The sequence below is a fragment of the Lontra canadensis genome, unplaced genomic scaffold, assembly GCF_010015895.1.
Source record: "Lontra canadensis isolate GAN:19392208 unplaced genomic scaffold, GSC_riverotter_1.0 scaffold91, whole genome shotgun sequence".
Lineage (NCBI taxonomy): Eukaryota > Metazoa > Chordata > Mammalia > Carnivora > Mustelidae > Lontra > Lontra canadensis.
Genome location: NW_022631085.1, coordinates 7,788,853 through 7,814,733, shown reverse-complemented (window position 1 = coordinate 7,814,733; position 25,881 = coordinate 7,788,853). Strand labels below are relative to the sequence as shown.

General features: G+C 50.0%; 1 protein-coding gene across 2 annotated transcripts in view; it reads right to left on the bottom strand.

The window, feature by feature from the left end:
- Positions 1-684: 684 nt before the first annotated feature.
- GRIN2A (glutamate ionotropic receptor NMDA type subunit 2A) overlaps positions 685-25,881 on the bottom strand; it is a 364,634-nt gene continuing 339,437 nt past the window's right edge. Inside the window, exons 13-15 of one of the 2 annotated variants that reach the window (XM_032836344.1) lie at positions 10,453-10,691; positions 1,798-3,511; positions 685-1,684 (exon numbers count right to left, since the gene is read on the bottom strand). In XM_032836344.1, the coding sequence (XP_032692235.1) occupies positions 1,671-1,684; positions 1,798-3,511; positions 10,453-10,691 (1,967 nt within the window). In that variant the 3' untranslated portion in view covers positions 685-1,670. Of the gene's footprint in view, positions 3,512-10,452; positions 10,692-25,881 lie in introns of both variants that reach the window. The other variant, XM_032836343.1, reaches the window with a different exon arrangement.

The window sequence follows — 25,881 nt, the reverse complement described above, 5'->3', positions numbered from 1 at the left end:
CGGCTAGTTACCCTCGCTCTTTCCGGGACATTCGTGAAGTTAAAACACACTGAATTCGAACTCTTAAAAAAAGGGTTAACTAATGTGGTCTGTGGGTTTTATATTTAACTTTTAAGCTACAAAATTCTGGTGTGTCACCGCAGAACAACTACCTCCCCCGCTTTTTTTTTGGCACCTGGCGTGGGTCTCCCTGTGCTGCAAGCTTCCCGTGTGGCAGACACCCCTTCTGGCCCCGGTGTTTTTAAACGACTCTCATTCCAGGTCATAGAGGCACAGGTCTGAGTCAAGTAAAAGGACGGTGGGGGGGTGACTCGGAAATGACAAATGCTCTGGGGAGTTTCTCAGAGATTCCCGTTGGTGCTGGTGAAGTGGTTTTGACTCCAGAGAGCGAACATTTCGGGAGAGAGGAATCACTTTTGCCACTAAGGCTGATCCACCACTGGGAGGATGCTCAGGGTGGGGGCATGAGCGTGTCTCCTGTTCTGGAGGTTTTCCATCTGAGGCTGGGGTGGAAACGCGCGTCCAACCGAATTTCATGACGTGGAGGAAGACAGACGCAAAAGCTAGGGCTAGCCTTGAGTGGACGGAGGGCCCTGAACTTCTTACAGATCGCGGGACACACCCGGCTGCTGGCGCGAGCCACCTCGGTAACCGCTCTGGGAAGAGCAACACACACGTAATCAGACGCCACCATGGCCGTTTGGGGATGGAACGAGCGAGGGTCAGTCCGGGAGGAAAGGAGGGGTAACAGATACTATACAACCCTGAGTCGCCACCAGAAGGGCGGGGGGGGGGGAACGCAAACTTACGTACGCGGGAAGTCTTCAGGATAGACTACAACAGCCACTGGGTCAGAGACGGGAGATCCGCAAGTCAGAGATCGGAGACAGACACGCGTGAGTCTGCGGCTCCGATCAAGACCGTCGAAGCCGAGGGAGACAGAGCGTTCCGTGAGACGCGTAGGCTGACGTCCGGAGAGGTCCTCGGAGCTCTCCGCCTGAGGGCCCTTCTGGCCGCTTACTCCAGACGGGTCTTGGAAATAGACTCTAACGAAGGTAGCATAGTGACTGTGAACACACGCTTTTGCTATTCTTTGGGGGGAAGCCTGGAGTTCGGGGGCTGGGCCTGGGCAGTGATGAGAGGCGTAACATTAAAGCTGAAAACAGGTACAAGGCCAGACTCGCTAATCTCTTGCACGTCAATCTCGCTACAGTGCAGACGCTTTCGTCACTGCTGGGTCTGAGTCGGGGGGTCCATGCACACCGTACTGCTTATTCACAACAAGAGCGACCGCGAGGCATTTCTGATGAGGGCACATGGCGGACGGGCCGTAATGGGGTTTGGAATATAGGAAATCAGAGCATCACCACCGGCATCCAACGCATTCTTATTGCCAACATACCTAGTGAGCACGTCCGGGAGACCTGCCCGGGTGTGTGTTTGTGTTTTTGGTTAAGGACTCACCCATCTGGTATCTGCCATGCTCAGCTCGCACCTCCCAAGATTCCTTGAGTGGAAGACGATGGCAAGGAGCCATGTGCAAAGAACCGACAAAAAAAAAAGAAAAAAAAAAAAAGAAAAAAAAGGAAAAAAAAATACCTTCCTAAATCCTCTTCCTCTTTGCAGGGCACCATCGGACATCCGACATTTACCCTCCAGCACGTTGGCCGCTACGTATGTTTCCCTATAGATAAAACATCAATGGAAGGTTTTAAACATCAGATTCAATACTAGGCATTTTCTTGTACACACGTCTATTGCTGCAGGGGTTCAAAACCCTGGGGTTAGAGTACATACTGTTCTTGTTTGCAGCATAAGGCATAACATGCTCTGGAATGTACACGTCGCCGGGGCCTCTGCTGTCCCTGGAGCAGTAGGATGCCGTTGACCTCAGGGACGATCGAAGGTAGCTGTCGTTCCCGGCCTGGGACGGCAGCGAGTGCTTGTAAGGGTCCGAGGGGCACCTCCCGATGACTAAGCGTCGGTCGTCCCCATAGCAACGGAGGAAGGGGTTATCGGAGGCGTGGTCGGGCAAGAGGGACTTGCTCCGCTTGCTGTCCTCCAGACCCTGCGGGAAGAGGGCGCTCTTGTTCCCCGAGAGTTTGCTGGCGGGCACGCTAAAGAGGCTCCCGTACAAATTCCCCTCCAGGAGCCGTTCCCGGTCCTTGAGGCTGATGCTCCTGGACGGCCTGCTGAGGTCTATCTCCCTGGGCTTGTCCACGATGTTATCGTAGGAGTGCTGACGGCTGATCCTGAGCTTGTTTTTCTGGAACTGGAGGGTGCTGTTCTGCGCCCAGTCCTGCTGGTAGACCTCCTCCTGGGCGGCCGGGCTGCCCGTCTCCTGGAGCATCTGGTCTTCGTCGATGTCGTACAGGTTGCCCATCCGCAGGCAGGCGTCGCACTTGAAGGGGGACCGCACGGTGAAGTGGCCCGAGTAGGCGGGCAGGTTGGACAGGCAGCTCCGGCAGTGCGTGGAGTTCTGCCGGTACCGGTCGCCGCCCTCGCTGTGAGGGGAGCTCTTGTCTTTCAGGGTGAAGTGCTTGGAGTAGAATTTGTGTTTGTCGTTGTTGGGGAGCACGTCCTCGGTGTGCAGGGCGGTCCTGTTCGTGGGCAGCCCGGGGTCCCCCTTGCGGAAGTTTTCGTTGGGGTCCTGGTAGGGGTCGGGGAAGTCCACGTTCTCGGGCAGGGCCATGTTTTCCGCGAACTGGGGCGGGTCCAGGTGGAAACTGGGCTCCTTCTCGCTGTCGATGGTGTAGATCTTGTCCCTGGGGGAGCCGGCTTTGGTTTTCAGGTGGGAGCGCTCGACCTCGCTGCAGTCCTTGGGGAATTTGGAGGCCACGGACCTCTTGAAGTTGTCCTTGGTCTTGTGGTTCTTGCTGTTGTCGGGCTCCCTGTGGCACGTGGCCCGACTCGAGGTTTCCGAAACGTCCGAGTGGGCCACCTCTTCTGGAAGGTACCGAGGGCTTTTCAGGGAGTGGGTCCTGTTCTCTGCCGCCCCCTCGTCCCTCTGGGAGACCGGGTTCTGGCTCATTGAGTCCTGGCGCAGCGACTCCATGGATTTCTTCCACAGCTGCCGGGGCCTCGAGTTCGCTTTGGACTCGGTGCTCACGGCCACCTCCACCGTGTTGGGGTTGGACTCATTGAGAGTCAGGGGGTGCTGTCCCTGGAACACGTAGTTGTTGAGGTTGTCCTTGTGCCTGCTGGCCACAAACGTCTGCAGCTCGTTCATGTTGTCCCCAAAAATGTTGTCTTTCCCCTGAAAGGACCTGTTGTCCGAGTAGATCGTATTTCCCTTATCGGAAACCATGTCCACGATGAGGGAGCCTCTCTGGATGAAGTCTGCAGCCCTCTTGGGGGAATCCATTCTCGAGGAGTTCACGTTGGACACGTCGGAGATGTTTTTGGCCGACCGGAGCAGCTTTAACATGTTGCTCTGGGACCCGGTCAGGTTGAAGTCTGGAGACTTCTTCTTCTCCTCGATGTGCACCCCGTGGATACAGCTGTAAATGCCCTGGGGGAAGGAACACGAGACAGGGTCAGCAGCAGCAGGAGCGCGAAACCGCCGCACGCCGGCCTTTACCTGCAAAGGAGGGATGTGTCCTTCCTGGAGGGGCCTTGGAGGGGATCCTGAAGTCCAGTCTGAATCCCGGGAATGTTTCCTAGACCTACGAGACCAGTGAGCTCGTCTCTCTGGCTCGAGATTATCCAACACTTTTGCCAAGAGTCATGTGCGGAGTCTGAGGAAAGGTCCTTATCAGCTAGTGCTTGTGTATCTGATGACGGTCTCAGGGCCTCCACACTGGCAGGGGAGGATACCGAGTTGGTAGCGGGTCGCTAGCTTACGTTTCACTGCAGTTTCTCAGGATCATCTCTGGAGTCTGGATACCAGTCAGCTATTACACTTGCATAAAAGGACCACCGGTTATTCCTTCTTTAGGGGAACCTGCCCCTACCCACATGCTGAAGCTAGCCGTCAAGGCATGAGACCCAAGCAGGTGAATGAGAAAACCCTTTGTGGTTACTTGAAGGCTGGGCATAAAAATCCGTGGGTGATGAGACATTTTGGGGAAGGAAAGATGGAGAAGTTAGGCTAAAAGAAGCAGTTGCAAGGGACTAGTCTTGCCACCTGTGGGGGTGTTAGCCTGAGAGTGAAACCATCCTAGGAAAGAGCAGAGCCCGGGATGGAGAGACAGGACACTCTTTGAACCCCTGAGGCCACTTGGGACTTTTCACAGATGCCACCGAGTATATCCTTTTGTGTGTGTGTCTGTTCGACAAAGAGTTGGTTACTAGCCATGAGGAACGGTGGAGAATCCCAAGGCCACAGTAATGCAGCCCTGAAACCCGCCCAAGGACGGAGGGACTTGGGAACTACTGGGTGTCTCAGACATAAGCACCCCCGACTGTGGGTCTCTGGTTTTCCACGCCGCCTCATTCCTTTCGTAAAAATAGCTGTTTACTTCAAAGTAAGTCAAGAGAGGAGCTCCTGCTTTGTGGCCCAACAGTAGGCAAGGCGGCTTCGGGAACACTGTGATTTGTGCCCTCCTTCCCCTGCTGCGGGCCCCAGATTTTGGCAGCCATACCTAAAGGGGATGGTCAGAACAAGGTCCTCCCAAGACCGACAGGGAGCCAGTCCAAGCAGGGGTCTGTAAGGCAGACGTGGTGGCCGCTGCTGACTGCGGTGTGAACTAGTGGAAAGGGTGCGTAGGTAGCTGTGGACCCTGACGACCGTGGCCCCGCCGGCTCCCGGCCGTGGGGATGCTCACAGAACTGCAACACCCTCAATCTGTATGCACGGCTGCATTTTTCTTGGAGCTTTCTGGAGAATGTCCACTCCGCCTTCCAGGAGCGGTACACAGGGAACCCGCAGTAGTGACTCTGAGCATCTCTTTCCCTGACCCTCTGCACCCCGGGCGGCATGGCTTGGGCTCCCCAGAGCCTGGCATTGTGCCCTTTCCCGCCTTCCTGCAGCCTGGTCTTCTGTCCCCTCTGCCTTGCTTCCACGGCTGGTTGCAGTCACACCAGTGCGCTGTGGGCTTCACCTAGCACAGAGATTCTGGGCTGTGTATGTGAACCCGTGCCTGCCCTGCCCAGCTCGGTAACAGAGTAATCCTACACCCGGACCCAGGGAGGCGTGGCCTGTGTGGATGAGAACTGGTGTGTCTCCTGCATGTTTGGGTCAGCAGAGGTCTGTGCCTTTTCTTCCTTTGGTTAGTATTATAAAGAGAGTTTACATTTTTTTTTTCTAAACCTGTAACTGTTCTAATGAGCTCCCGGTGCCCTGCTAGAGATTTTGAGAACTTTCCTCCACCCCTCCCCTGACAGCAGTATGCCCTCACTGGCCAAGAGGAGCTGGCTGTCCGCGTGGGGGAGGCCCACGAAGTGGTCAGGGAACTGAGTTACATCTCAGGAATGGGGGGATGGCCGCTGATGGCTTTCTGTCACCCCTGGCTCCCCTGGGACTCACAGGCTGCAGCTCAGGCAGCTCCCAGGCGCCGATGTGCCTGGTGAAGCCTCGGGAAGGAGTCCAGGTGATGGACCCAGCCCACCCCCGGCCTGGGTAGGGGGCAGCCTTCTCCCACTGAGTTGACTCATTTTCTTGATGGGCTGCCGAGGAGGGGGGTGCATAGCAGCGAAATGCAGAGAGAATGAGAGCCTGGAACCCAATGGAAGTGAGTCCCAGCTCCATCTGTCATTGGCTCTGTGACTTTGGACAAGCCACTAAGCTTTTTGAGCCTCAGTTTCCACATCTGCAAAGTGGGAACCACACACTCTCCAGGGGGGTAGAGGGCAGGATAATACGATGCAGACAAAGCCCCAGGTTCAGGAGAGGCTCCATGAGCGTGAGCAGGATGACCTGCGTCATGGGTCGTCCCCGATGTGCCCTACAATGTCCCCTCCACACCTCACACGTTAGCACCAGCACCTGGGGCCCATGTTCCCAAAGTGGCAAGAAGCGCCGTCTGCGGTCTGCTATAGAAGGTTCGCTCTGGTTAGGGAGCAGCCCAGACTCTCCCTCAGGAGCGGGCCCCAGGCCGCAGAGCTCTTGCTCATGTCTCGTCTTGTTACATGGAGACTAAGGCTGTATCCTTCCAGGGGTGGGAATGAGATGCCTTCCTGGCCCCACTGTGGCCGTGAGGAGAGCCGCACTGAGGACTGTGTGCTGCCCCAGACAATCTGCTTTTCTCCCCTCAAGGGCTTCTCTCAGAATATTCTAGAAGGGTCGTGGGCTCTGCAGCCCTCCATGGTTCCCTGGAGTCTGGATCTGACCCCTGAAGTATATGCTAAGGCCTAAATGTTTGTACCCTCCTCCAAGTTCACATGTTGAGATCCTCCCCCTAAAAGTAGATGGTGTGAGGAGGTGGGGCCTTTGGGACGGGATGAGGTCCTGTGGGTGGGGCGCTCGTGAGTGGGATTAGTGCCCTTAGAAGAGAAACCCCAGAGAGCACCCTCAGCCCCTCCATGTTGTGAGGACACAAGGGTTAGTCTGTGGCCCAGAGGAGGACCGTCACCTGACCTTGCTGGCACCCAGCCTCCAAAACTCTGAGAAACGAATGTCTGCTGTTGTTGGGCCACCTGGTCTGTGGTAGTTATCGTGGCGCTAACGGACTGAGGCAGTGTCTGATTTCTGCTCTCTTGGTCCCGGGTGTGGCTGAGCCAGAAGCTCCCTTCACTGTCCCCAGACTCCCCTCAGGGGAGCCCACTGGGCAGGCCGCACAGTTTCCATCCCCCTGGTGTCTGTCTTTGCTTTGTCTCCCATTCCTCGTGACCGAAAACCGAGGCAGTTCTTTCTGCTGGTGAGAGTGAATACTGCGTTGTATGTGAGAGGGAGAGCATCTTGGAGAGAAAAATTAAGAGCCTCCCACAGACTAGAGAACAGTTTTTTTGTTTTGTTTTGTTTTTGTTTTTGTTTTTAAGTCAAAATCAAGGCACAGGCCATGGCTGTGGGAGAAAGTGGGTTCTAATGACTTCTTGGAGCTCTGGTTCTCCCCTGTGCAGGAGTGGCCAGGAGCGGCCGTAGGTGTGGTCTGTATTCCGTTTTATGATCCAGCAGCTTCCCGAGGGGCATCCAGCCCACAGGGAGGACTGCCCGTGTCTGCTGCAGTGACAGCCAGCTTATGGGCTGGGTGCTCCAGCTGCCCCACGAGCTGGTTCACAGAGAGACCTGGCTCCTGGGCAGATGGGAACGTGCCTCGGGGGCAAGCGCATTTCAGAGCAGCAGGCATCTCTGTCCCCCAGAAGGGAACCTACCCTCAGACACAGGGGACCCCGGGACCCAGCCCTGTGCAACGGACAGGCTTCCCCTTTCCTGCCTTTTTCTGGCCTGCTCCGTGAAATAGGAAGAACCCTGTAGTTTCAAGGACATTTAAGGTGAAGCCAAAGGGTCCTGTTCCAGCCATTGTTGGGGCCTCAGTTTCTCCACATCCATAGGATGGGGGTGAGCGTATCAAACTCACAGGGGTTGTGAGAGAGGATGGAGGAAACCTAACTGGCCCAGCCCTTATTCACATGCAACCGTAAGTAACTGTGGGGTTGTGGTCTTGCCTTTGTAGGAAGGTGGGTTCTTGACATGGAGGTTCTGTACTGCAGGTTTGTTAAAAAAAAAAGAAAAAAGAAAAAATTGTGTGTGCACAACTGAGATGATTTTGTCTGTGTTCTCTGTGTAAGGGATATAGACGTAAGGTGGCATATGCATGAGTGTGCCCATAAGACAAGTTTTAGAGATGTGTGTTAGCCCGTGATGAGAAAGGGAGAACTTTTTTTTTTTTTTTAAGCAATGCATGGCATCAGGGCCTGAGCCGTTCCGAGTTCCCCTAACAAACAAGAGAGGCAGGAAAGTATATTAAACATGAAATCCTTCTATTCATACATATTAAGCTGCACTCATTTTAAAAGATATTATCTGGGGAGAAGGAGGGTCAGTGCTGAAGCAGGGCTCCGTGCCGCCTTTGAGGACACAGGAATGATGGTGGCTGAGAGTCCCCAGAGGGGCACGGGAGTCCTGGCAGTGCTCCTTTGAGACACGGGGTCCTCTCTCCCCGAGGGAGGGGAGACTGAAGTTCGGATTCCAGTATGCCTGGCTCCTGTGTGCCCCACCCCCCTCCAATCCTGTCCCTCAAGATGCTTCCAAGTGGGGCATTTAGTTCACTTCTCATAACGACAGTCCTCTCCACTCGGCTTCCTTAATGGCGTCTCAGACAGAGGGAGCACTCTTCAGATACAAGCAGGATTTACAAGGAAAAGCACAAGTGTGCATTTGCTCGTGATCATCCCAGAGTCGTTTGGATATGGAAGGCCTTTAGTAACTGGTGGAGAGAATTAGCTTAAAGTTGGCATAATACCTAGCTATGTGCACACACGTTGTTATTCTTAAGGAATCTGTGTTTAGATGCCATCAAGTTAATTAGGAAATATGTATTTGCACAGAATGCAAGAGTGCCACTGAACGGAAAAATAAATCCTCCTCACTAAGCTCATCTGTGCCTTCTAAATCTCCAAAGTTCTTAAAATCACCAAATGCTAAGAATATACAAGTTCCTTTAAAAATGATTATTATTAACCATTAGCATCCCTAAACCAGGTGTTTTCCACCAGATGTTTTTCATTAAATTCTTTGAGAGTGAAAACATTCCAAGGTGAGTACACAGGAGAAATAGGTAAACACATGGATGGATGAATGGAGGGGTGGGTAGATAGAGGAGATAGAAGGGTGGATGGACGGATGAAACAGATGGCCGGATGGGTGCGTGGGTGGGTGGATGGATGGATGGATGGAAGGGTGGGTGGATGGACAGACAGACGGACAGACAGATGGGTGGATGGATGGATGGACGGATGGGTGGGTGGAATGGAATAGGTGGATGGATGGTGGGTGGAATGGATGGATGAAATAGGTGGATGGATGGACAGATGGATGGGTGGGTGGGTGGATGGACAGATGGATGGATGGATGGATAGAAGGGTGGGTGGGTGGACAGATGGATGGATGGACGGATGGATGGATGGATGAAATAGGTGGATGGACGGATGGATGGATGGGTGGGTGGGTGGATGGACAGACGGATGGATGGACGGATGGATGGATGGGTGGGTGGGTGGATGGACAGATGAGTGGAATGGATGGATGAATGGATGGGTGGGTGGACGGATGGAAAGATGACTGAGTGCAAGATAATGTTACATTCTGTTAGAAGAGGAGTGAACATGTACATATGATGCAACCAAGTGACGAGACTGTGTTGAACATGTAAACATGTCCGTTGTGTGCACGTATGTGTTGTGTAGTATGATTTGTATCAAATCTCTTGGGTTGCTTGTATTGGACGTTGGTTTCTATAAGAGTCTGTGCTCTGGCTGGTACGACGCCACCCAGATTCAAGTCCCAGCTCCACCAAAGACTGTGCCGCCTTGCGTAATTCCCTAACCTCCTAACGTTGAGTCTCCCCATCTGTAATCTGGGGCCAGTAACGGGTACCCACCTCACAGAGACGGCTTGTGGCTTAAATGAGATGAAGAGTACACAGCCCTTACAGGGTGCCTGGCACATACAGGGGCTCCGCAAGTAGAAGCAATTTCCGTGATTGTTGTCATTACTGATGAATTACAGGGACCGTTTTATGGTGACATACACATGCTGTACTGTGCACCAGGAGGGGGTTTCCTTGTGTACGGTGTGCGCTCAGGACATCAGGTGTGTTCTGGGCTGTTGTTTATGCTGGGCTGACTGTGTACTTTGGTTTTCTATTTGATGTGTGTGCATCTTCTCATAGTGAGGTCTTTGTTCTGTCTGAGGCTCTGTCGCATTACACGCGCTCCCTGTGTTGGGTTAGATGTGTGTACACAAAGCATGGCACTGTACCGAGATTTTGCTTTGGCACACATGTCCCTTTGGGACGCGTGCGTGAGCTGTAATGTCCTATCCGGGGATTTTAGCGGTGGACCCCCACAGACAGCTGCGTTTGGCCTATCGGGTATTTTTTTATTATTTGAATTTGTTACTAATATTTAAAAACTGAAAAGTTTTGCGTCAAGTCAGATGACTACTTTCCCTCTTAAAGACTAGAAGACCCAGTAATGTCCTTTCAGTCCCATAATACTCTGCAGGACTTGAGGAGGACGGACCCCTTCGCAGGGTGGGGGGTTGGCATCCTCGAGTGCTCCCTCACCTTGACACCCCAGGGGCATTTGCTGGGTTTCATCTCACGTTCAGCTCGTTTTCATGCCCAAGCCGCTTCACCCCCGTTCTCCTTCCCCCTCGGGCTTGCACGGTCACCTGGGCTTGCTGCGGCTGGGTTCTGAAGGCCCAGAGCCTGGATTCCTTCCCCACAGGCCCCAGAAGGGGTGGCGAGCCGGGGGGAGGATGGGCCCCCCGCCCCCCACCCCCAGCCCAGGAGTCAGGAAGCCCCGGATCTCTGGAGGCCGCAGAAGGGAGTAGCCGGCGGGGGTACTGACCCTGCTGATGGAGAAGAGCAGCCCCGGGCGGTCGGAGCAGACGCCGGTGAAGCAGAAGCGCAGCTTCCAGTAGAAGAGGTGTTCCCAGATGAAGGTGATGAGGCTGAGGGCCATGGCGGCCGCCAGCATGTAGAACACGCCCGCCATGTTGTCGATGTCCAGCTGGCTGCTCATCACCTCGTTCTTCTCGTTGTGGCAGATCCCCGTGAGCCACAGGGTCTCCAGCTCCTCCATCTCGCCTGCACGGGAGACAAGAGCCGCGGGCAGTGAGGAGCGGGGCGTGCGCTGGGGGGTCTGGGGCGGAGCCAGCGGACTCGGAGCTGGGGGGCGCTCCGGCGCCTCACCGAGCGCTCCAGGCCTGCGCATGCGCACGCGCACGGGGACGCTCCGGTGATAGCAGGACCCAAGACCGCTGTCGGGAGGGCAAATAGGGCAATTTGTCGTCGAGTACAGTTAAATTACATTTTGTTCCGCCCACCCTCCTTTTCTCGACCCCCGTCCCCGGCACCCACTCCCGCCTGGAACAGGGCGGGGCACGAACTGGCAGCTGCCACCACGGAAACGCTCGCATCCCAGCTCGGACTTCACCCCTCACTAGCTGGGGGGCTGCAGGCCGCAGCTCTCCCGTCTGTGAACTACCCAGAGCAGCGCTGCACGCGTCCTAGCGTTCACACGAGGACCAGAGGAGCGCAGTCTGCAAACGTCCTAAACGCAGTGCCCGGCTCACAACAAGTTTTTCCTAAATAGTAGCGTTCCCGGGGCTGTATCGAAGGAAGCGCCCAGCACCGTGCCGGGCCCACGGCGGTCAGTTCCCTCTTGCGTCTCCCTTTAGGTTATCTGGGATTGTTCCAAGATGCCACCCACTGAGGGCAGAAAGCCCTGGAAAGAGACATCCCAATCAGCTCTGAATGGCCCCTTGCAAATGCAACCCCTCCTCACTTCGGCAGTTAGTTAAAGGAGCAGGTGGGGCTTTCAGGGGGAGAGAAAAAGGAGGCGTGCTCAGCATGGCGTTGTGTTTCTGTGGATTTCATCCAGCTGCCATTTAGGAGGAAATTCTCTGATCTCGATGTCTAGCAATTAAGCTGTCTAGCAATTCACTAAACTGTGCACTTATACTATGATTCAGTCTTCAAAAATTATCCTTCAAGGACACCGAAAATCAAACAGGACGCATACAATATCAAATGAAAAGTATGACCATGTCGTGTGTGTGTGCGTGTGTGTGCACGCGCGCGTGTCTGTAGATACAATACGAAACATGCTAAGAAAAGTAAAGGAAAAAAAAAAGTAAAGGAAACACTCCAAATGTTTCTTTGATTTCTCGTTTGAAGAGGTGAGCATAATTACTGTTTCCATAATGCTCTTTTTTTAAGTTTCGTAAAATTAGTGTGTCACGCTCTTGGTTCATTCACCTCTTGAATGATTTGGCTGAACAGAGTAATCTAAGTTGATCCTTATTTCCCCCAGGCCTTTTGAAGATGTTACTGAGTTTTCCTCTGATCTAGATTACCGTTGTTGAGAAGTTGGCTAATAATCTAACTTTTGCTACTCCCTGTGCAATCTGTGTTTTCTTTTGGATGGGGTTTGAGACTTTCATTTTGTCTTTGGTGTGGAATGTTAGGTGTAGATTTGATTTATTATTTGTTCGGCTCTGGACTCTGTGTCATTCTTTGAGGTGTGACTCAGGACTTTAATTCTGGAAAAATATCTCACCTATTCCTGCTTTGCCTATCAACCTTCCCTATACCCCCCCTTTTTTTTTTAAATCAGTAGACTATATTTTTCTAGAGTAGTTTTAGGGTTACAGAAACACTAAGCAGATAGTACAGAGTTCCCATAACTCCTTCCCATTCCCTCTATTTCTCTTACTAAAATGTGACACTGGGGCGGTAATTTTTTTTTCTAATTTATGAACCAATCTTGATACATTAAAGCCCAACTTACATTAGGGTTTATATACATTATATATATATATTATATAATACATATATTGATGTATAATATACATGGAAAAATATCTATTATATATACATATTATACGTAAATATATTATACATAAATATGTATATTTTATACATTAACTAAAGCCCACAATTAACATTAGGGTTCATGCTTTGTGTTGTCCCCTTCTGTGGATTTTGCCCAATGCCTAATGCCATGTGTCCATCACTACAGTATCAGACAGAATAGTCCTTCTGCCTCCAAAGTCCCACATGTGCCAGCCGGTTCAACTCTCTTCACGCCCCATTCTAACCCCTGGTAACCACTCATCTTTTAATGGTCCCCGTAGTTTTGCCCTTTCCAGAATATCCTACAGCTGGAACCACAGTGCACATGGCAGCCTTTTCCAACTGACTTCTTTCATGATAACAAGATGTATTTTTTTTTTCCAAGGGGAGCAGTCCTCTGATTTGTAAAAAGATGAAACAATTTAAAATGATCCAAAGTATCAATTCAAAGCAACATCAAAAAGCGTTCGCACTTAACTTGCTCAGTTCATAGCAGACCAAGCGGATAAGTGGGATAATTCACGCTGTAGCAGTTTGCTGTTTGACCTGGTGGGGTGGGGGGAACTGATCAAGGCAGAGGCACTCTAGCTTTGAAGAACTAGAACTGAGGGGTTCCAGAGTGATCTGGCATCATCACTTACTCTTGTATTTATGGTTAGAAATGTACACGGTGGGAACTCCAGGTATCTTCTGGATCCTTCCTTTAAGTCCCCGTTAACTGTGACCACAGTGTTAGCACATGAGCTGAGAACGACGTGCACTTAAATTCCTCTACTTCTGTCCGTGGCTTGACAGCTTTTTACTTGCGAGTAATTTCCATCGCATAGAGGTATGGTTTGTTTACCGTTCACCCGCTGAAAGACATCCTGGCTGCTTCTGAGTTACGACAATTAGGAATCATTGGATGTTGTCAGCATCTGTGTGCAGGTTTTCCTGTGGACAGCCGTTTTTAACTCCTTTGGGTAAATATGGGAGCACAACAGTGGGATTGTATGGTACGAATATCTTTAGCCTTGTGGGAAACTGCCTCTTCCAAGTGGCCGTGCCATTTTGTGACCCCACCAGCAATGAATGAGCGTCGCCGTTGCTCCACACCCTCACCAGAATTTATCAGCATTGTCAGTGTTTTGGATTTTAGCCGTTCTAATAAGGTACATAGAGGTATCGCACCGTTTTAATCAGCAACCCCCTAAGAACACATGATCGTTCTATCTTTTCTCCTGAAAATTGTGTTTAAAATATTCTAAACCTTCTCATTCTGTCCTCCAGGTTATTAACTTTGTTTTAATATTTTTCCACTCCTTGATGCCTCTGTCCTACAGTTAGATGCTTCCCACAGACCTATTTTCCAGCTCATTTATTCTTTCATTAATAATTTTAGCTTTCTGCTTTCATTTAATCTGTTCTAATTGTGATACTCGTCCCGCCATCTTAAAATTCTGCCCATTCTTTTTCATCATAACGTCTCATTCTTCTGTTACGAGTCTTAAAAAACTTCTCCACATTTAATAATTTCAAACCCACCATATTTGAGATTAGTCTCTGCCCTTCCTCCTACCCACCACCTTGGTTCCTGGGGTTCACACTGTCTGCTTGCTGCGTGTGCTGGCTCTCACGGTGGAGTTCTTCCTTGTGACATTTGTAACTTCGGGGGATGAGCTCATCTTCAGCAGGGCTGCTTTCCCTCTAAACCCCATGAGGACCCCGAGCACACTGGGCTATAGAAACGTTCCTACAGCGGGGTGCTGAGTTTGCTTCTGCCATGGTTCCAGAGGCTTCCAGTGTACCTGTTTTTGTATGAGACACGTGGCTCTCCCTGCCACGGGTTGATGCTTGGACCTCCAGTCATCCAGGTTTTAATTTCTCCCTCGGAGCTTCAAACAGATGGCAAAAACTTCTTGTACTTTCTTCGTGTTGATGGACAGTTTTTTTTTTCTAGTCTTTTCACAGATGCGCTGATTCACTGGGGTTTCTCAGATTCATGCAGGGGTATCATTTTTTGCTCTCTGCATAGTTCAGGCCCCTCTTGTGGATGCTAAAGCCTCGGTCTCCACCCCTGAGCCCTACACCCCCTTAGGCTGCTGAGTGTCCGTGGAAGGTGATGTGAGACTAGCCCATTCCCCTCTGTTACCGGCACCCAAGTCTTCCCCGTTCTTTTGCTCACGGTGCGTGCAAATGTGTGTGTGCGCAAGCACTCCCTTCTGATCCTGCACTGGGATGTGTTTGCAGCAGGAAAGGGGCTCCTGTCAATTTAGCCTCTCACCGTACCCCAGCCACACAGATGTGTATACCTTTTGTTGTATGGCTAAAAATACATTCACATTTATGGGAGGGAAAAACAGGAAACCTATCCTTTCATAAATTCATAAATTCATTGCCTGGCAGGAAGGGTGTGGTTAATCAGCAGTGTAGGTGGGGGAAGGGGCTTCTTGGTCTCTGTTCCTGTCCTTCCAACAGCCTGCGGGGGCTGCTGCGGATTATGCTTGTCCTGGGGGCGGGGGCTGTCCAGCCAGCAGCCCTCGGCTCATCCCCTCGCTTCTGCCTGCCACGTGCCTGATGTACAGCACGGCTTCCTCTTCCCAGAGACCCGGACGCCTTCCCTTCGACGCCCCAGCACGCTGCCGCCGTCCCTCTCCCTTTGGACTCTACGATCACACAAAAGCGGGTCTCTGAACCTCGCTCTGTTCCCATTGGGGTCGTCCTAGACACAGCCAGGTTTGTGAGCCAAGACCAGGGTCCATCTGGGTGGAAGAAATATCACTGGATTCCTTTCATGGGGTAAACGTAAAGCTCTTTGTGCCACCCTCTGACCCAACACCTCTCTCCCAGGAAGGCGATCTGGGAAACCAGACCCGCACCACGCAAAGAGGGCGCATGCCCCGTCCTCAATCCCAGTTACGGCCTCTGCTGCCGTCACTTCGAAGTCCTTTAGTTCCTGCCTCATGGCCTTCTCCTGGCGCACAGAACTGTAGTTCAAATATGTTCTTATTTCATTTTTAATTTACTCAAGTATATCGTAATCTCCTCGGGGGTGATCAGGTGTTTTAGGATTCTGGTATTTCTCATGGCCGGCAGCACTGAATCCGTATTTTCTTTTCTTTTTTTTTTTTTTAGATTTTGTTTTTCAATTTATTTGACACACAAGAGATCAGAAGTAGGCAGAAAGAGAGAGGAGGAGGCAGGCTCCTCGCCGAGCAGAGAGCCCGATGCGGGGCTTGATCCCAGGACCCTGAGATCACGACCTGAACCAAAGGCAGAGGCTTAACCCACTGAGCCACCCAGGCGCCCCTGTATTTTCTGTTTCTAGTTCTTTCCTTGCATCCTTGGACTTAAATTAGGCAGCACTGCAGACACGCTCAGATGTGCTTAGTGAGTCTGTCTGCCAGGTAAGTAGAAGGAATGACAGATCCAAAGGGAACTTGCCATGGGCTCGGGAGCAGGAGGCTGAGCAGCGCCTGTGTCCTCAGCTCGGGTAAGGCGGCAAAGGCCAGCTGTGGAAGCAGCAGCTCTGAGATGCTCATTCTGCGTTTCATTCCGCCATCCATTTCTTCCATGACAAAGAGGCCGTGATCTCTGTCACTGTGGTCTTGTGAACTGGAGCTGGGAAGTGGGACAGTTAACTCTGTTTGCCGGAGCAGACACGTTCTTGCTGGGAAGACGGAGGCTGAGCGCTCTCCAGGGAGCCGAGGCAGCCTGGGCCACTGCGGGTTTGCAGCCGGCCCCCTCCCGCTGTCTTCGTCCCTGCAGGATGCTGAAGCTTCCCCCTCTGTTCGTACCTCAAAGGACGGGAAGCTCCTACGTATCCGAGAGCACTTGTGCAACCATGCATGTCATGTCCGATCAGAAGTCCTGCTGGGTCTGGTCTTTGGGGGGAATGCTGTGTGCTACAGGTATCTGTCCGGACCTCGGGGTTCTGCGCCGGCCTGAGGAAGGCGGGGAGGCCGGCTCACAGAGCAGGCATCCCAGCTCTCCCTTCCCAGTGTTGCCACTAAAAGGCAGAGTCAGGGGGTGGCATTAAGAGGTGGGAGCCGGAAAGATAGAACATCTAAAAGGGAATATGCGAGAATAATTGAGACAGCGCCGTGCATGTGCCTCCACGAGCGGCTCGGGCTGTGCTACTGCAGGAGGCTGTGGGATACCCGTCCGGCTACTCGCTCACAAGGTACCAGCCATGCATTTCTCACTGGCGAGAAGGAATCAATGACAATGCAGACACACACCATCCCAGAAATCCCAGGTGGAAAACACCAGAATGAGCCACAAAAGGGAGCGCCCTTCCCCGAAGGGTTTGGGGAGCACGGCAAGCCATCCTGGCAGGTCCAGACTGCCCCAGGAGGTAGGGTGAGCCTGTCTGCCCACACACACCTGCCTTCCACACCTTCGACCCATCTGACCTTGGCCCCGAGATTCTACTTACCTATCCAGCCACTCGTCCCTTCCTTCATCTATTTTCCTATTCTCTTATTTAACGGAGTTGCCATAAATTCCGTTCCATTTCGCGCACTGTACTAGGATTTTAAAACATTAACTCACGTGGCCCTCCTATCAACCAACTGTGGCTGGTGTCGCTATCATACCCATTTCACAGATGAGGCAGGGAGAGGCATTTGCTCAGCGTCTCGGGCATGTGTGAACCCAGTGGAGCACAACGGTATTTAGCTCATAGGAGTCGTGCTGGAGTTGAATGAGGCTGCACAGACCCTCCCCTGGCAAACACTCATTACTCAGCACGTTTCCCTGCACACATGGTTCTTTGTTGCCTTTGGGGGGGGCAGGGTGGGCAGGGGTGAGGGGTGTGGATCGCTCACCCCTCCCTCTGCCCTGCCAATTCATGGAGCCTGCAGTTGCAGAGGGCATGTCCAGAGAGGAGGCTGAGCCCTGCAAGAAGAATCTGTTATGTCCAAAGTAAGAGGAATCAGCTCCTTTGCCCTCCGACGCGTTCTCTGCATTTCCTGAGGGACGGCAGTAGCTTTTCAGATGAGATTCCATTCTATTGCAGAAGACGGTCGGAGAACTAAGCGGATTGCTTCAGGAAAGGATTTTACAGCGCGCCACGTGACTGGCCTTCAGGCTTCCTGAGCGTTTCTCTCCTGGGGTCGGTTGTAGAAAGTCCATTGCGAAGCTGTACCTTTAGGCCCTGTCCAGGGCCCGAGAACGGGCTGCCATGCATCTTCTTGGATCAGCCCACTCACGGACCTTTGAGGGCATGCGTCTACATAGTTTCTCGTGGTTTCCAGCCAGAGCACCCGACCCTACGCAGTGCTGGTATGGGGAGATTCCGTGTGTGGTTTTGAGATGCTGGCTCTGATATCCTGTTTCATTTCCCATCAAGGAAGCCAATGCTTTTTGGTTCTCTGAGGACTTCCCTTTGGTTTTTGCCTCCCTCCCTTCTGCATTCATTCACTCGCTCACTCAGTCATTGAGAAAAACATTTCTAAAGCACTGAGCACACGGTGAGCAGCATCTCCATATTTTCGGAGACAAATCGTGCACAGTCTTTGGGTTCCGTGAGCTCAGAGGCTTGTGGGAGACAGCGTCCCGCAAGCCAGGCTTTCTGGCCGGATGAGATGATGGGGTGTGCACCGTCAGTGTTTGGACATCAGAGAGAGGTTCAGAATTTGGGGGAAGGAAGAAGCAATGAAAGAAGGGGCCAACTGCCAAGGACTTGGCTTTTGTGCTCAGGAGTGGGGGTGTCGTGGGAACAGGGGGCCATTGGATGAGACCAGTTGGACCGAAGCCGTGTTCTCACCCATCATGTCGGGCAGGCTGTTACAGGTGCGTGCGGATGGCAGACGGGAAGAAGGACAGGGACACAGTGCGGCGGTCTCCAGTAAATTCCATTCCAGTGATATAATCACCACTGGGGCCCTGTCCTGGTCTCCGAGGCAGGCAGGACATGCAGTTTAAACTCTCCTGCTCCCAGGATATATGGTGACCCAGAGAGAAACCAATTTGCAGGGAGACACTGATAAGGGTCTACTGTGAATTATAATCCTTATCACCACTGCCTGTTGCATGGTGTCATGCTGAAATCTTGCCAATGGCTACCTGTGGAATGCAGCTCAGAGGTCTCCACTTCCAGGAAGTCTTCCCTGAATGCATAAGAATGTAGGAATAAGACCAAGGTTTCTCCTTCTACAACGTCCGGGGTTTCTAGTCAATAGGACATCTGTCACACTAGAGTCTAATCTCCATTTGCATCTAAGTCCCCATCAGGAGGTGACTTTATTCAGGGTGGGCATCCTGCCATATTCTTTTTGTATCCCCAGTCCCTGGCGCAGGGCTTGACCCACAGCAGGGGGTCCGTACAGCCAGGTTTACTGCCGATGGCATGAGGCTCCTCTCCTTGATTAGCTTGTGATCCACTGTTCTGAGCATCAGCAAAAGCCCAAGAGTGGAAGGAACCTGGTAAGCCCCAAGCAGAGGGGGTCAGGAAGAATGTCTGAAGCCCAGAAATCAAGCCTGACTCTCAGGGCAAGTAAGTTCCAATCAAAGAAGTCAAGCGATAGACTTTGGTGGTTCCCCAGTGGGAAGCAACTTCCATCTATAGCCGAAAGACGTCAGGATGAGCTTGCTGCTGATCCCGTCGGGGTTTGCTGTGAATACCAAGAGGGGAACTGACCCCGTTTCAAGTCCGTTTCATGTCTGGCCCAGGGACTGGGCACTTCAGGTTCCTCAGAAGCCCGAATGGAACTGGAAATGGCAAAAGAACAATTTTCTTTGTAGAGAATCTAGGGCATCATCTCGAGGAGAACAGGTCTGGTGGCTGTGAGCTCTGCACTGTGGTCCCCAGAGCGAGGACAGCCCGGGGTCTGCAGGGTGGGGACCACATGCTCTCCTTGCCCAGCTGTCCTAGAAGGAAGCTGCTGGTCAGATCTGGAACTCTTCCAGTCCATGGACTTGGAACAGAGTAAGGTTGTGGCAGTGGGGACAGTACAAGCTTCTGGACACATGGAGACTAAATCTGGAAGATGTGTCTCTCTTATTGAAATGTCAGAATCTTCCATTTCTGTATAATGCTGAGAAGTCACAAAAGCAACATAAAAATAGGGTTAAGCCTAAAAGGATCCAGTCAGATGCAGAGACAGGCTCTCTTGGGCATTAATGTGTTGCTACGACCTTCCAGCTGAAGTCTCTGCTCTGTGGACAGAGCCCGAGGCTGCAGGAGGCCTTGCTGGGGGGGGGGGGGGGGCATCGGGTGGGGGTCTGCAGGCCACTGGATCAACCCGGCAGTTTGGAGTGGGGGAAATATGTGCCATGGGTCCCCACCCTGTGTCTCTTGAGGAAGGAGGAGGAAGAGCACAGAGGTTGGGCTGTCCCATCAAACACCAGGCAACGCACCTGGTCATAGTTTTCCAACAGAAGGCGGGGTTGGCGAGAACCAGTTCTCTGGAGTAAGGCTGCAGGAAGATGTCACTGGTGAATCCTGGGTATGCCCAGCACCTCTGGAGTCGGCTCCATCCGTCTGCCTCCCACACCCCTAGATGGTCCAGCTGCCAGGATTCGGAAGGCATGCGTACTGGTGAGCATAAATGAATCCACAGTAACTTTTGGACAACTGCACATTTTTTCATTGATAGTCCTGAAAATCCTATGACTCATCGTGTTCCTACATGATGAGGGCTTTTTAATGCCACAAAGGGGTCCTTGCATTTGAAAAGGCTGTAGATGTAAAGGGGGAAGGAAAAGAAAAGGATAGCGATAATCCCACGTCCCACTGAAAACGCTCACTCTTTTAGCAGGTAAAATGGCGTCCCCACCTTTTGGCTCCTTTTGTTTTGGTCACCCAGCTTCCCGAGACTGTGGAGTCCTTAAGCAAAAGGATCACATCCATTGCCCATTTTCTCTGCATTCCCCATCACCCAGAACAGTGCAGGGACTTAAAGGGCACTCGGGATTTGGTTGTGGTGTAGAGGACGAAAGAGAAGGAGAGGGTGGAGAGGAAAGCAAAGGGGAGAGGAAGGAAGGAGGATATGAGGGAAGATGGAGAAGAGGAAAGAAGAGAAAGGGGAAATGAGACCTTTATAGGAAGGACCTGATATCTGTTGGCAGTGCTGGCCATAACCAACGCAGAAGGAAGATCCAGTTTGTCTTTTTATGGAGAGGGTGGGTTACAACTTAGGAGAATGCTCAGACCGATCCCATTTACAATTGCACCCCAAATCATAAGATACCTAGGAATAAATCTAACCAAAGAGACAAAGAATCTGTACTTGGAAAACTAGAGAATACTCGTGCAGGAAATTGAGGAAGACACAAAGAAATGGAAAAACGTTCCATGCTCATGGACTGGAAGAACAAATATTGTGAAAATGTCTATCCTACCTAGAGCAACCTACACATTTAGTGCAATCCCTATCAAAATACCATGAACTTTTTTCAAAGAAATGGAACAAATAATCCTAAAATGGATAGGGAACCAGATAAGAACTTGAATAGTCAGAGGAATATTGAAAAAGAAAACCAGAGTTGGAGGCATCACAATTCCAGACTTCAAGCTCTATTACAAAACTGTCATCATCAAGACAGTATGGTACTGGCACAAAAACAGACACAGATCAATGAAACCGAATAGAGAGCCCAGAAATACACCCTCAACTCTATGGTCAACTAATCTTCGACAAAGCAGGAAAGAATGTCCAATGGGGGTGGGGAACAGTCTCTTCAACAAAGGGTGTTGGGAAAACTGGACAGCCACATGCAGAAAAATGAAACTGGACCATTTCCTTAACACCACACACAAAAACAGACTCAAAATGGATGAAGGACCTCAATGTGAGACAGGAGTCCATCAAAATCCTTGAGGAGAACACAGGCAGCAACCTCTTCGACCTCAGCCACAGCAACTTCTTCCGAGAAATATCGCCAGAGGCAAGGGAAGCAAGGGCAAAAATGAACTATTGGGACTTCATCAAGATCAAGATTTGCACAGCAAAGGAAACAGTCAACAAAACCAAAAGACAATTGACAGAATGGGAGAAGACATTTGCAAATGACATATCAGATAAAGGGCTAGTATCCAAAATCTATAAAGAACTTAGCAAACTCAACACCCAAAGAACAAATAATTCAATCAAGAAATGGGCAGAGGACATGAACAGACATTTCTGCAAAGAAGACATCCAGATGGCCAACAGACACATGAAAAAGTGCTCCACAACACTTGGCATCAGGGAAATACAAATCAAAACCACAATGAGATACCACCTCACACCAGTCAGAATGGCTAAAATTAACAGGTCAGGAACAGGTGTTGGTGAGGATGCGGAGAAAGGGGAACCCTCCTACACTGTTGGTGGGAATGCAAGTTGGTGCAGACACTCTGGAAAACAGCATGTAGGTTTCTCAAAAAAATTGAAAATAGAGCTACCCTATGACTCAGCAATTGCACTACTGGGTATTTACCCAAAGATAAAAATGTAGTGATCCGAAGGGGCGCATGTACCTGAATGTTTATAGCAGCAATGTCCACAATAGCCAAACTATGGAGAGAACCTAGATGTCCATCAACAGATGAATGGATAAAGAAGATGTGGTATATATATACAATGGAATACTATACAGCCATCAAAAATGAAATCTTGCCATTTGCAATGACATGGATGGAACTAGAGGGTATTATGCTAAGTGAAGTAAGTCCATCAGAGGAAGACAATTAGCATATGATCTCCCTGATACGAGGAATCTGAGAAGCAAGACAGAGGATCCTAGGGGAAGGAAGGGAAAAATGAAACAAGATGAAACCAGAGAGGCAGACAAAAGACTCTTAATCTCAGGAAACAAACTGAGGGTCGCTGGGGGTGTTGGTGGGGAGGGGTAGGGGTGGTTGGGTGATGGACCCTGGAGAGAGTATGTGCTATAGTGAGTGCTGTGAATTGCCTAAGACTGATTAATGTCAGACCTGTACCCCTGAAACAAGTAATACATTATATGTTAATTAAAAGGGAAAAAAAACTCTCCGACCTCGTTGATGATAGCTCTCTCCCCCCCCCTTACAGGTGGCGGTGCTCCTTGGACCTCTTCTTCCTGCTCCCAAATCTGAAGCAACAAAAGGTCCAGGGTGAGACTACTGCCAGGGATGAGGGGGAGAGTGCAGGGGGATGGGGCATGCTTAAATTCAGATGCCAACTCAGGAAAGAATGTGGGGGAGACACTACAGTCCTCTTGCTCCATTCTATACAAGAACAGAGATGGAGAAGGAACTCGGGTCTCTCAACTGTGGTCTACGGTCGTACAACAAAATCCAACATGAACACTCCTGCCTGCAGTGACTCCCACAGTACCTCTGTCCCAGAGGGGAGAGACCGGGCCCTCAGAAACTACGGGAACCGCACGCTCTGCTGATGGAAACCTAAGCTGGTCATTCTTTCTCTGAAAATTGTTTGGAAGTATCTGTTAGAACAGAGTATATGCACATTCTATAACCCAGCAATTTCATTCCTAGGTATATTCCCAAACAATTAAGTGCCTGCGTGCACCGAAAAGGTATAAGAGTGTTCAAAGCAGACAAAAGTGAAAAACACCACGAATGTTCATCATTAGCAAATGTAAATAAACTGCTATATATTCATACAACGCACTACCACACAGTAATGAATAAATAGGAGTTTTAGTTATATGCACTGATACGGATTAATGTCCTAAAAGATAAAAAAAAAGATACAATAGATGTTTATGATTCTACCATATATTTGAGATTCAAAAGGAGGCAAAAACTATCTATATTCATGAAGGTCAGAATGGTGGTCATCTTCGGGGGGACAGCTGGTTGGAAGGGAGCTTTCTGGGGTACTGGCCATGTTCTTGACTCTGATCTGAGTGGTGGTCACACAGTTGTATAAAAATTATTTGGACATTGAGATTTATGCAATGTAATGAATGTTATAACTTACAGAAGAAAAAAGAAACATTCTTCCATTTTGGGAGTTAAGAGAGAAAATAAGGAAAGGGGGAAAAAAGGACTTTCTACCCCCAAAATGAAAAAGAAAACCTCAATTTTTTTTTAGAAACATGATTTTTTTTTACAAAGAAAAAGTTCTTAAAGGATAAAGAGGGATGAGTTATGTTAAATTCTTCCATATTGTTGGAATTATTTCAAAAGAACACGCTGTCCTTTAATATTGAAGCCAAAAGCCACAGATCTTTCTGAAAAGGTCTAATCAGTAAATATTCTCAGCTCTGTGCTCTCCGTGGTCTCTGTCCCAACTACCCCACTCTGCCCCCGCAGCACAGGACCACCTTCAGACATGCCTGGTGAATGAAAGGACGTGTCTGGGTCCCAATAAAACTTTATCAACAAAAGCAGCCTACAGGGTGATGTGGGCCGTAGTTAGCAGAATCCAGATTTAAGCAATTTAAAAAAAAAAAAGAAAAAAAATGATTTCTTAAAAAAATATATACATGAATAAGAATATATCCCAATTTAGGGAGACTCTTATGTTAGATCTGTGATACTTGCAGAGTACCCACGGACGAGTACTATACTTAGCAGTTCTCTGACATTATACCATTGAACTTTGTGAGGCTGGTGCCATTACAATCCCTAATTTAAAATCTTTTTTTTTTTTTTAAGATTTTATTTATTTGACAGAAAGTGAAAGATCACAAGCAGGCAGGCAGAGAGAGGGGGAAGCAGGCTTCCTGCTGAGCAGAGAGCCCGATGCGGGGCTCGATCCCAGGACCCTGAGATCATGACCTGAGCCGAAGGCAGAGGCTTAACCCACTGAGCCACTGAGGCACCCCTACAATCCCTAATTTAAAGGGGAGGAACGTGGCCCTTACAAAGGGTAAATAACTTTCCCAAGGCCACAGAGCTAGGAGACCTCAGTTGATATATTTCAGCTCTAAGCGTTTGGTCTCACCCCATGCAGCTATATTTAGGACTGTGTGTGTGTGTGTGTGTGTGTGTGTGTGTGTAATATTACAATCAAAGTTTTAATAAGTTACTAAGATATAGAAACTCCATTAAAATCCATACGTAAAAAGTTAAATGGCCAAAAAAGATGAAAAGACAACTTTTTTTTTTTTTTTTTCATTTTCACTAATCCGTGGAGCTCTGAGGCAACGCTGAGATGCACCTTCTGAAACAGCAGAAAGAACACTAATGCTCAAGCCTTCTCGACCATTTTAGAACCGGTGCATAGTACTTTTATATGGGAGCGAGCCTTTTGGGCATTAATACGACACTATAGGTCCAAGGCTCCTGAGGATGTTTACAGCCATGAACCCTTCAAATTCTACATCAAAGAGTTTGTTACAAACAGTTCAAAAAAAGAAGGGGGGGACATGAATAGGTTCGTTCCATCATTATATCCTGTAGCAAAAAAGGGGACATTTTACCATTAGGAAAATAATGTAATGAATTATGGTTTAATAATGACTATGGCATTCTATGCACAAATTAAAATCATTGTGAGGACCTGCTTATGTAATGGCATGAAAAAAAAAATCCCAAATATAATGTAAAAGAGTGGAATATAGAAAGTGTATATAACCACTTATTAAACGTATTTTAAGTGACACGTCTGCCAGAAAAAGGCCCAGAAGGTAATACCTCAACCGAAAACAATTATGTTAAGGTAGCAGACCGGGTGATTTTATGTGGATATTACATTGCCTTTCCAAATAAGTGTTTACAAAATCATAGACTGAAAGGGACCTGGGGCTGGTGTGTATCCATCTGGTAATTCCCACATTGGGTTCTGTGACATCAGCGTTTGACTTCCCAGCAAGTCATTCATTGTGTCTCATTTCAACGTTGACGGTTCTCTTGACATCTGACTTTCCCTGGCTGGAGCAATTCACGGCTTGTCGGGCCCGAATCTGGCACCGCTGACCTTGTTCTAATCCTGGCGTCCGGCTGGTCATAAACACTGCAGCTCTGGATCTCCGGGGACCGATCGGGAAATTAACTGCAAACTTGCGCCCATGAAAACCATCCGTGCTCTCCAGCACAGCACGAAAGTCAATGGCCCTCCAGGATATTTATGGATTTTATCTGTTCCTTAAGTAAGTGCCATTCCATTATTATTCCAAATATGTCTCTAGTTAAAATTAGGAGGGAGATAAACAAGTCTAATTTTTATGGTACCATCTGGTCACAGGCCAATGAAGAAGCAGTTAAACCCTTTATTGCTAATCTATGCTTAGGACAGATTTCATTTCCTCCTCTCGAAACATTTCATTTCTCAGAGAATAGTGGGCCGTGGACATAGATTTTAGGTCATAGGAGGGTCAAAGTGACTCGGCTGCTGGGGCGTCAAAATGGTCTTTGATCACCAGCCCCTTGTGGTATAGCATCGAAGCTGCTGGGCTGGGTGGAAGGGAGGTTGGGCTGCCTGTCAAAGTCATGCACACAGCATCTCCAGCAACCCTCGCTGTGGTCGCTGTGGACCGCCATGTGGTGACCAGCTGACGCTTA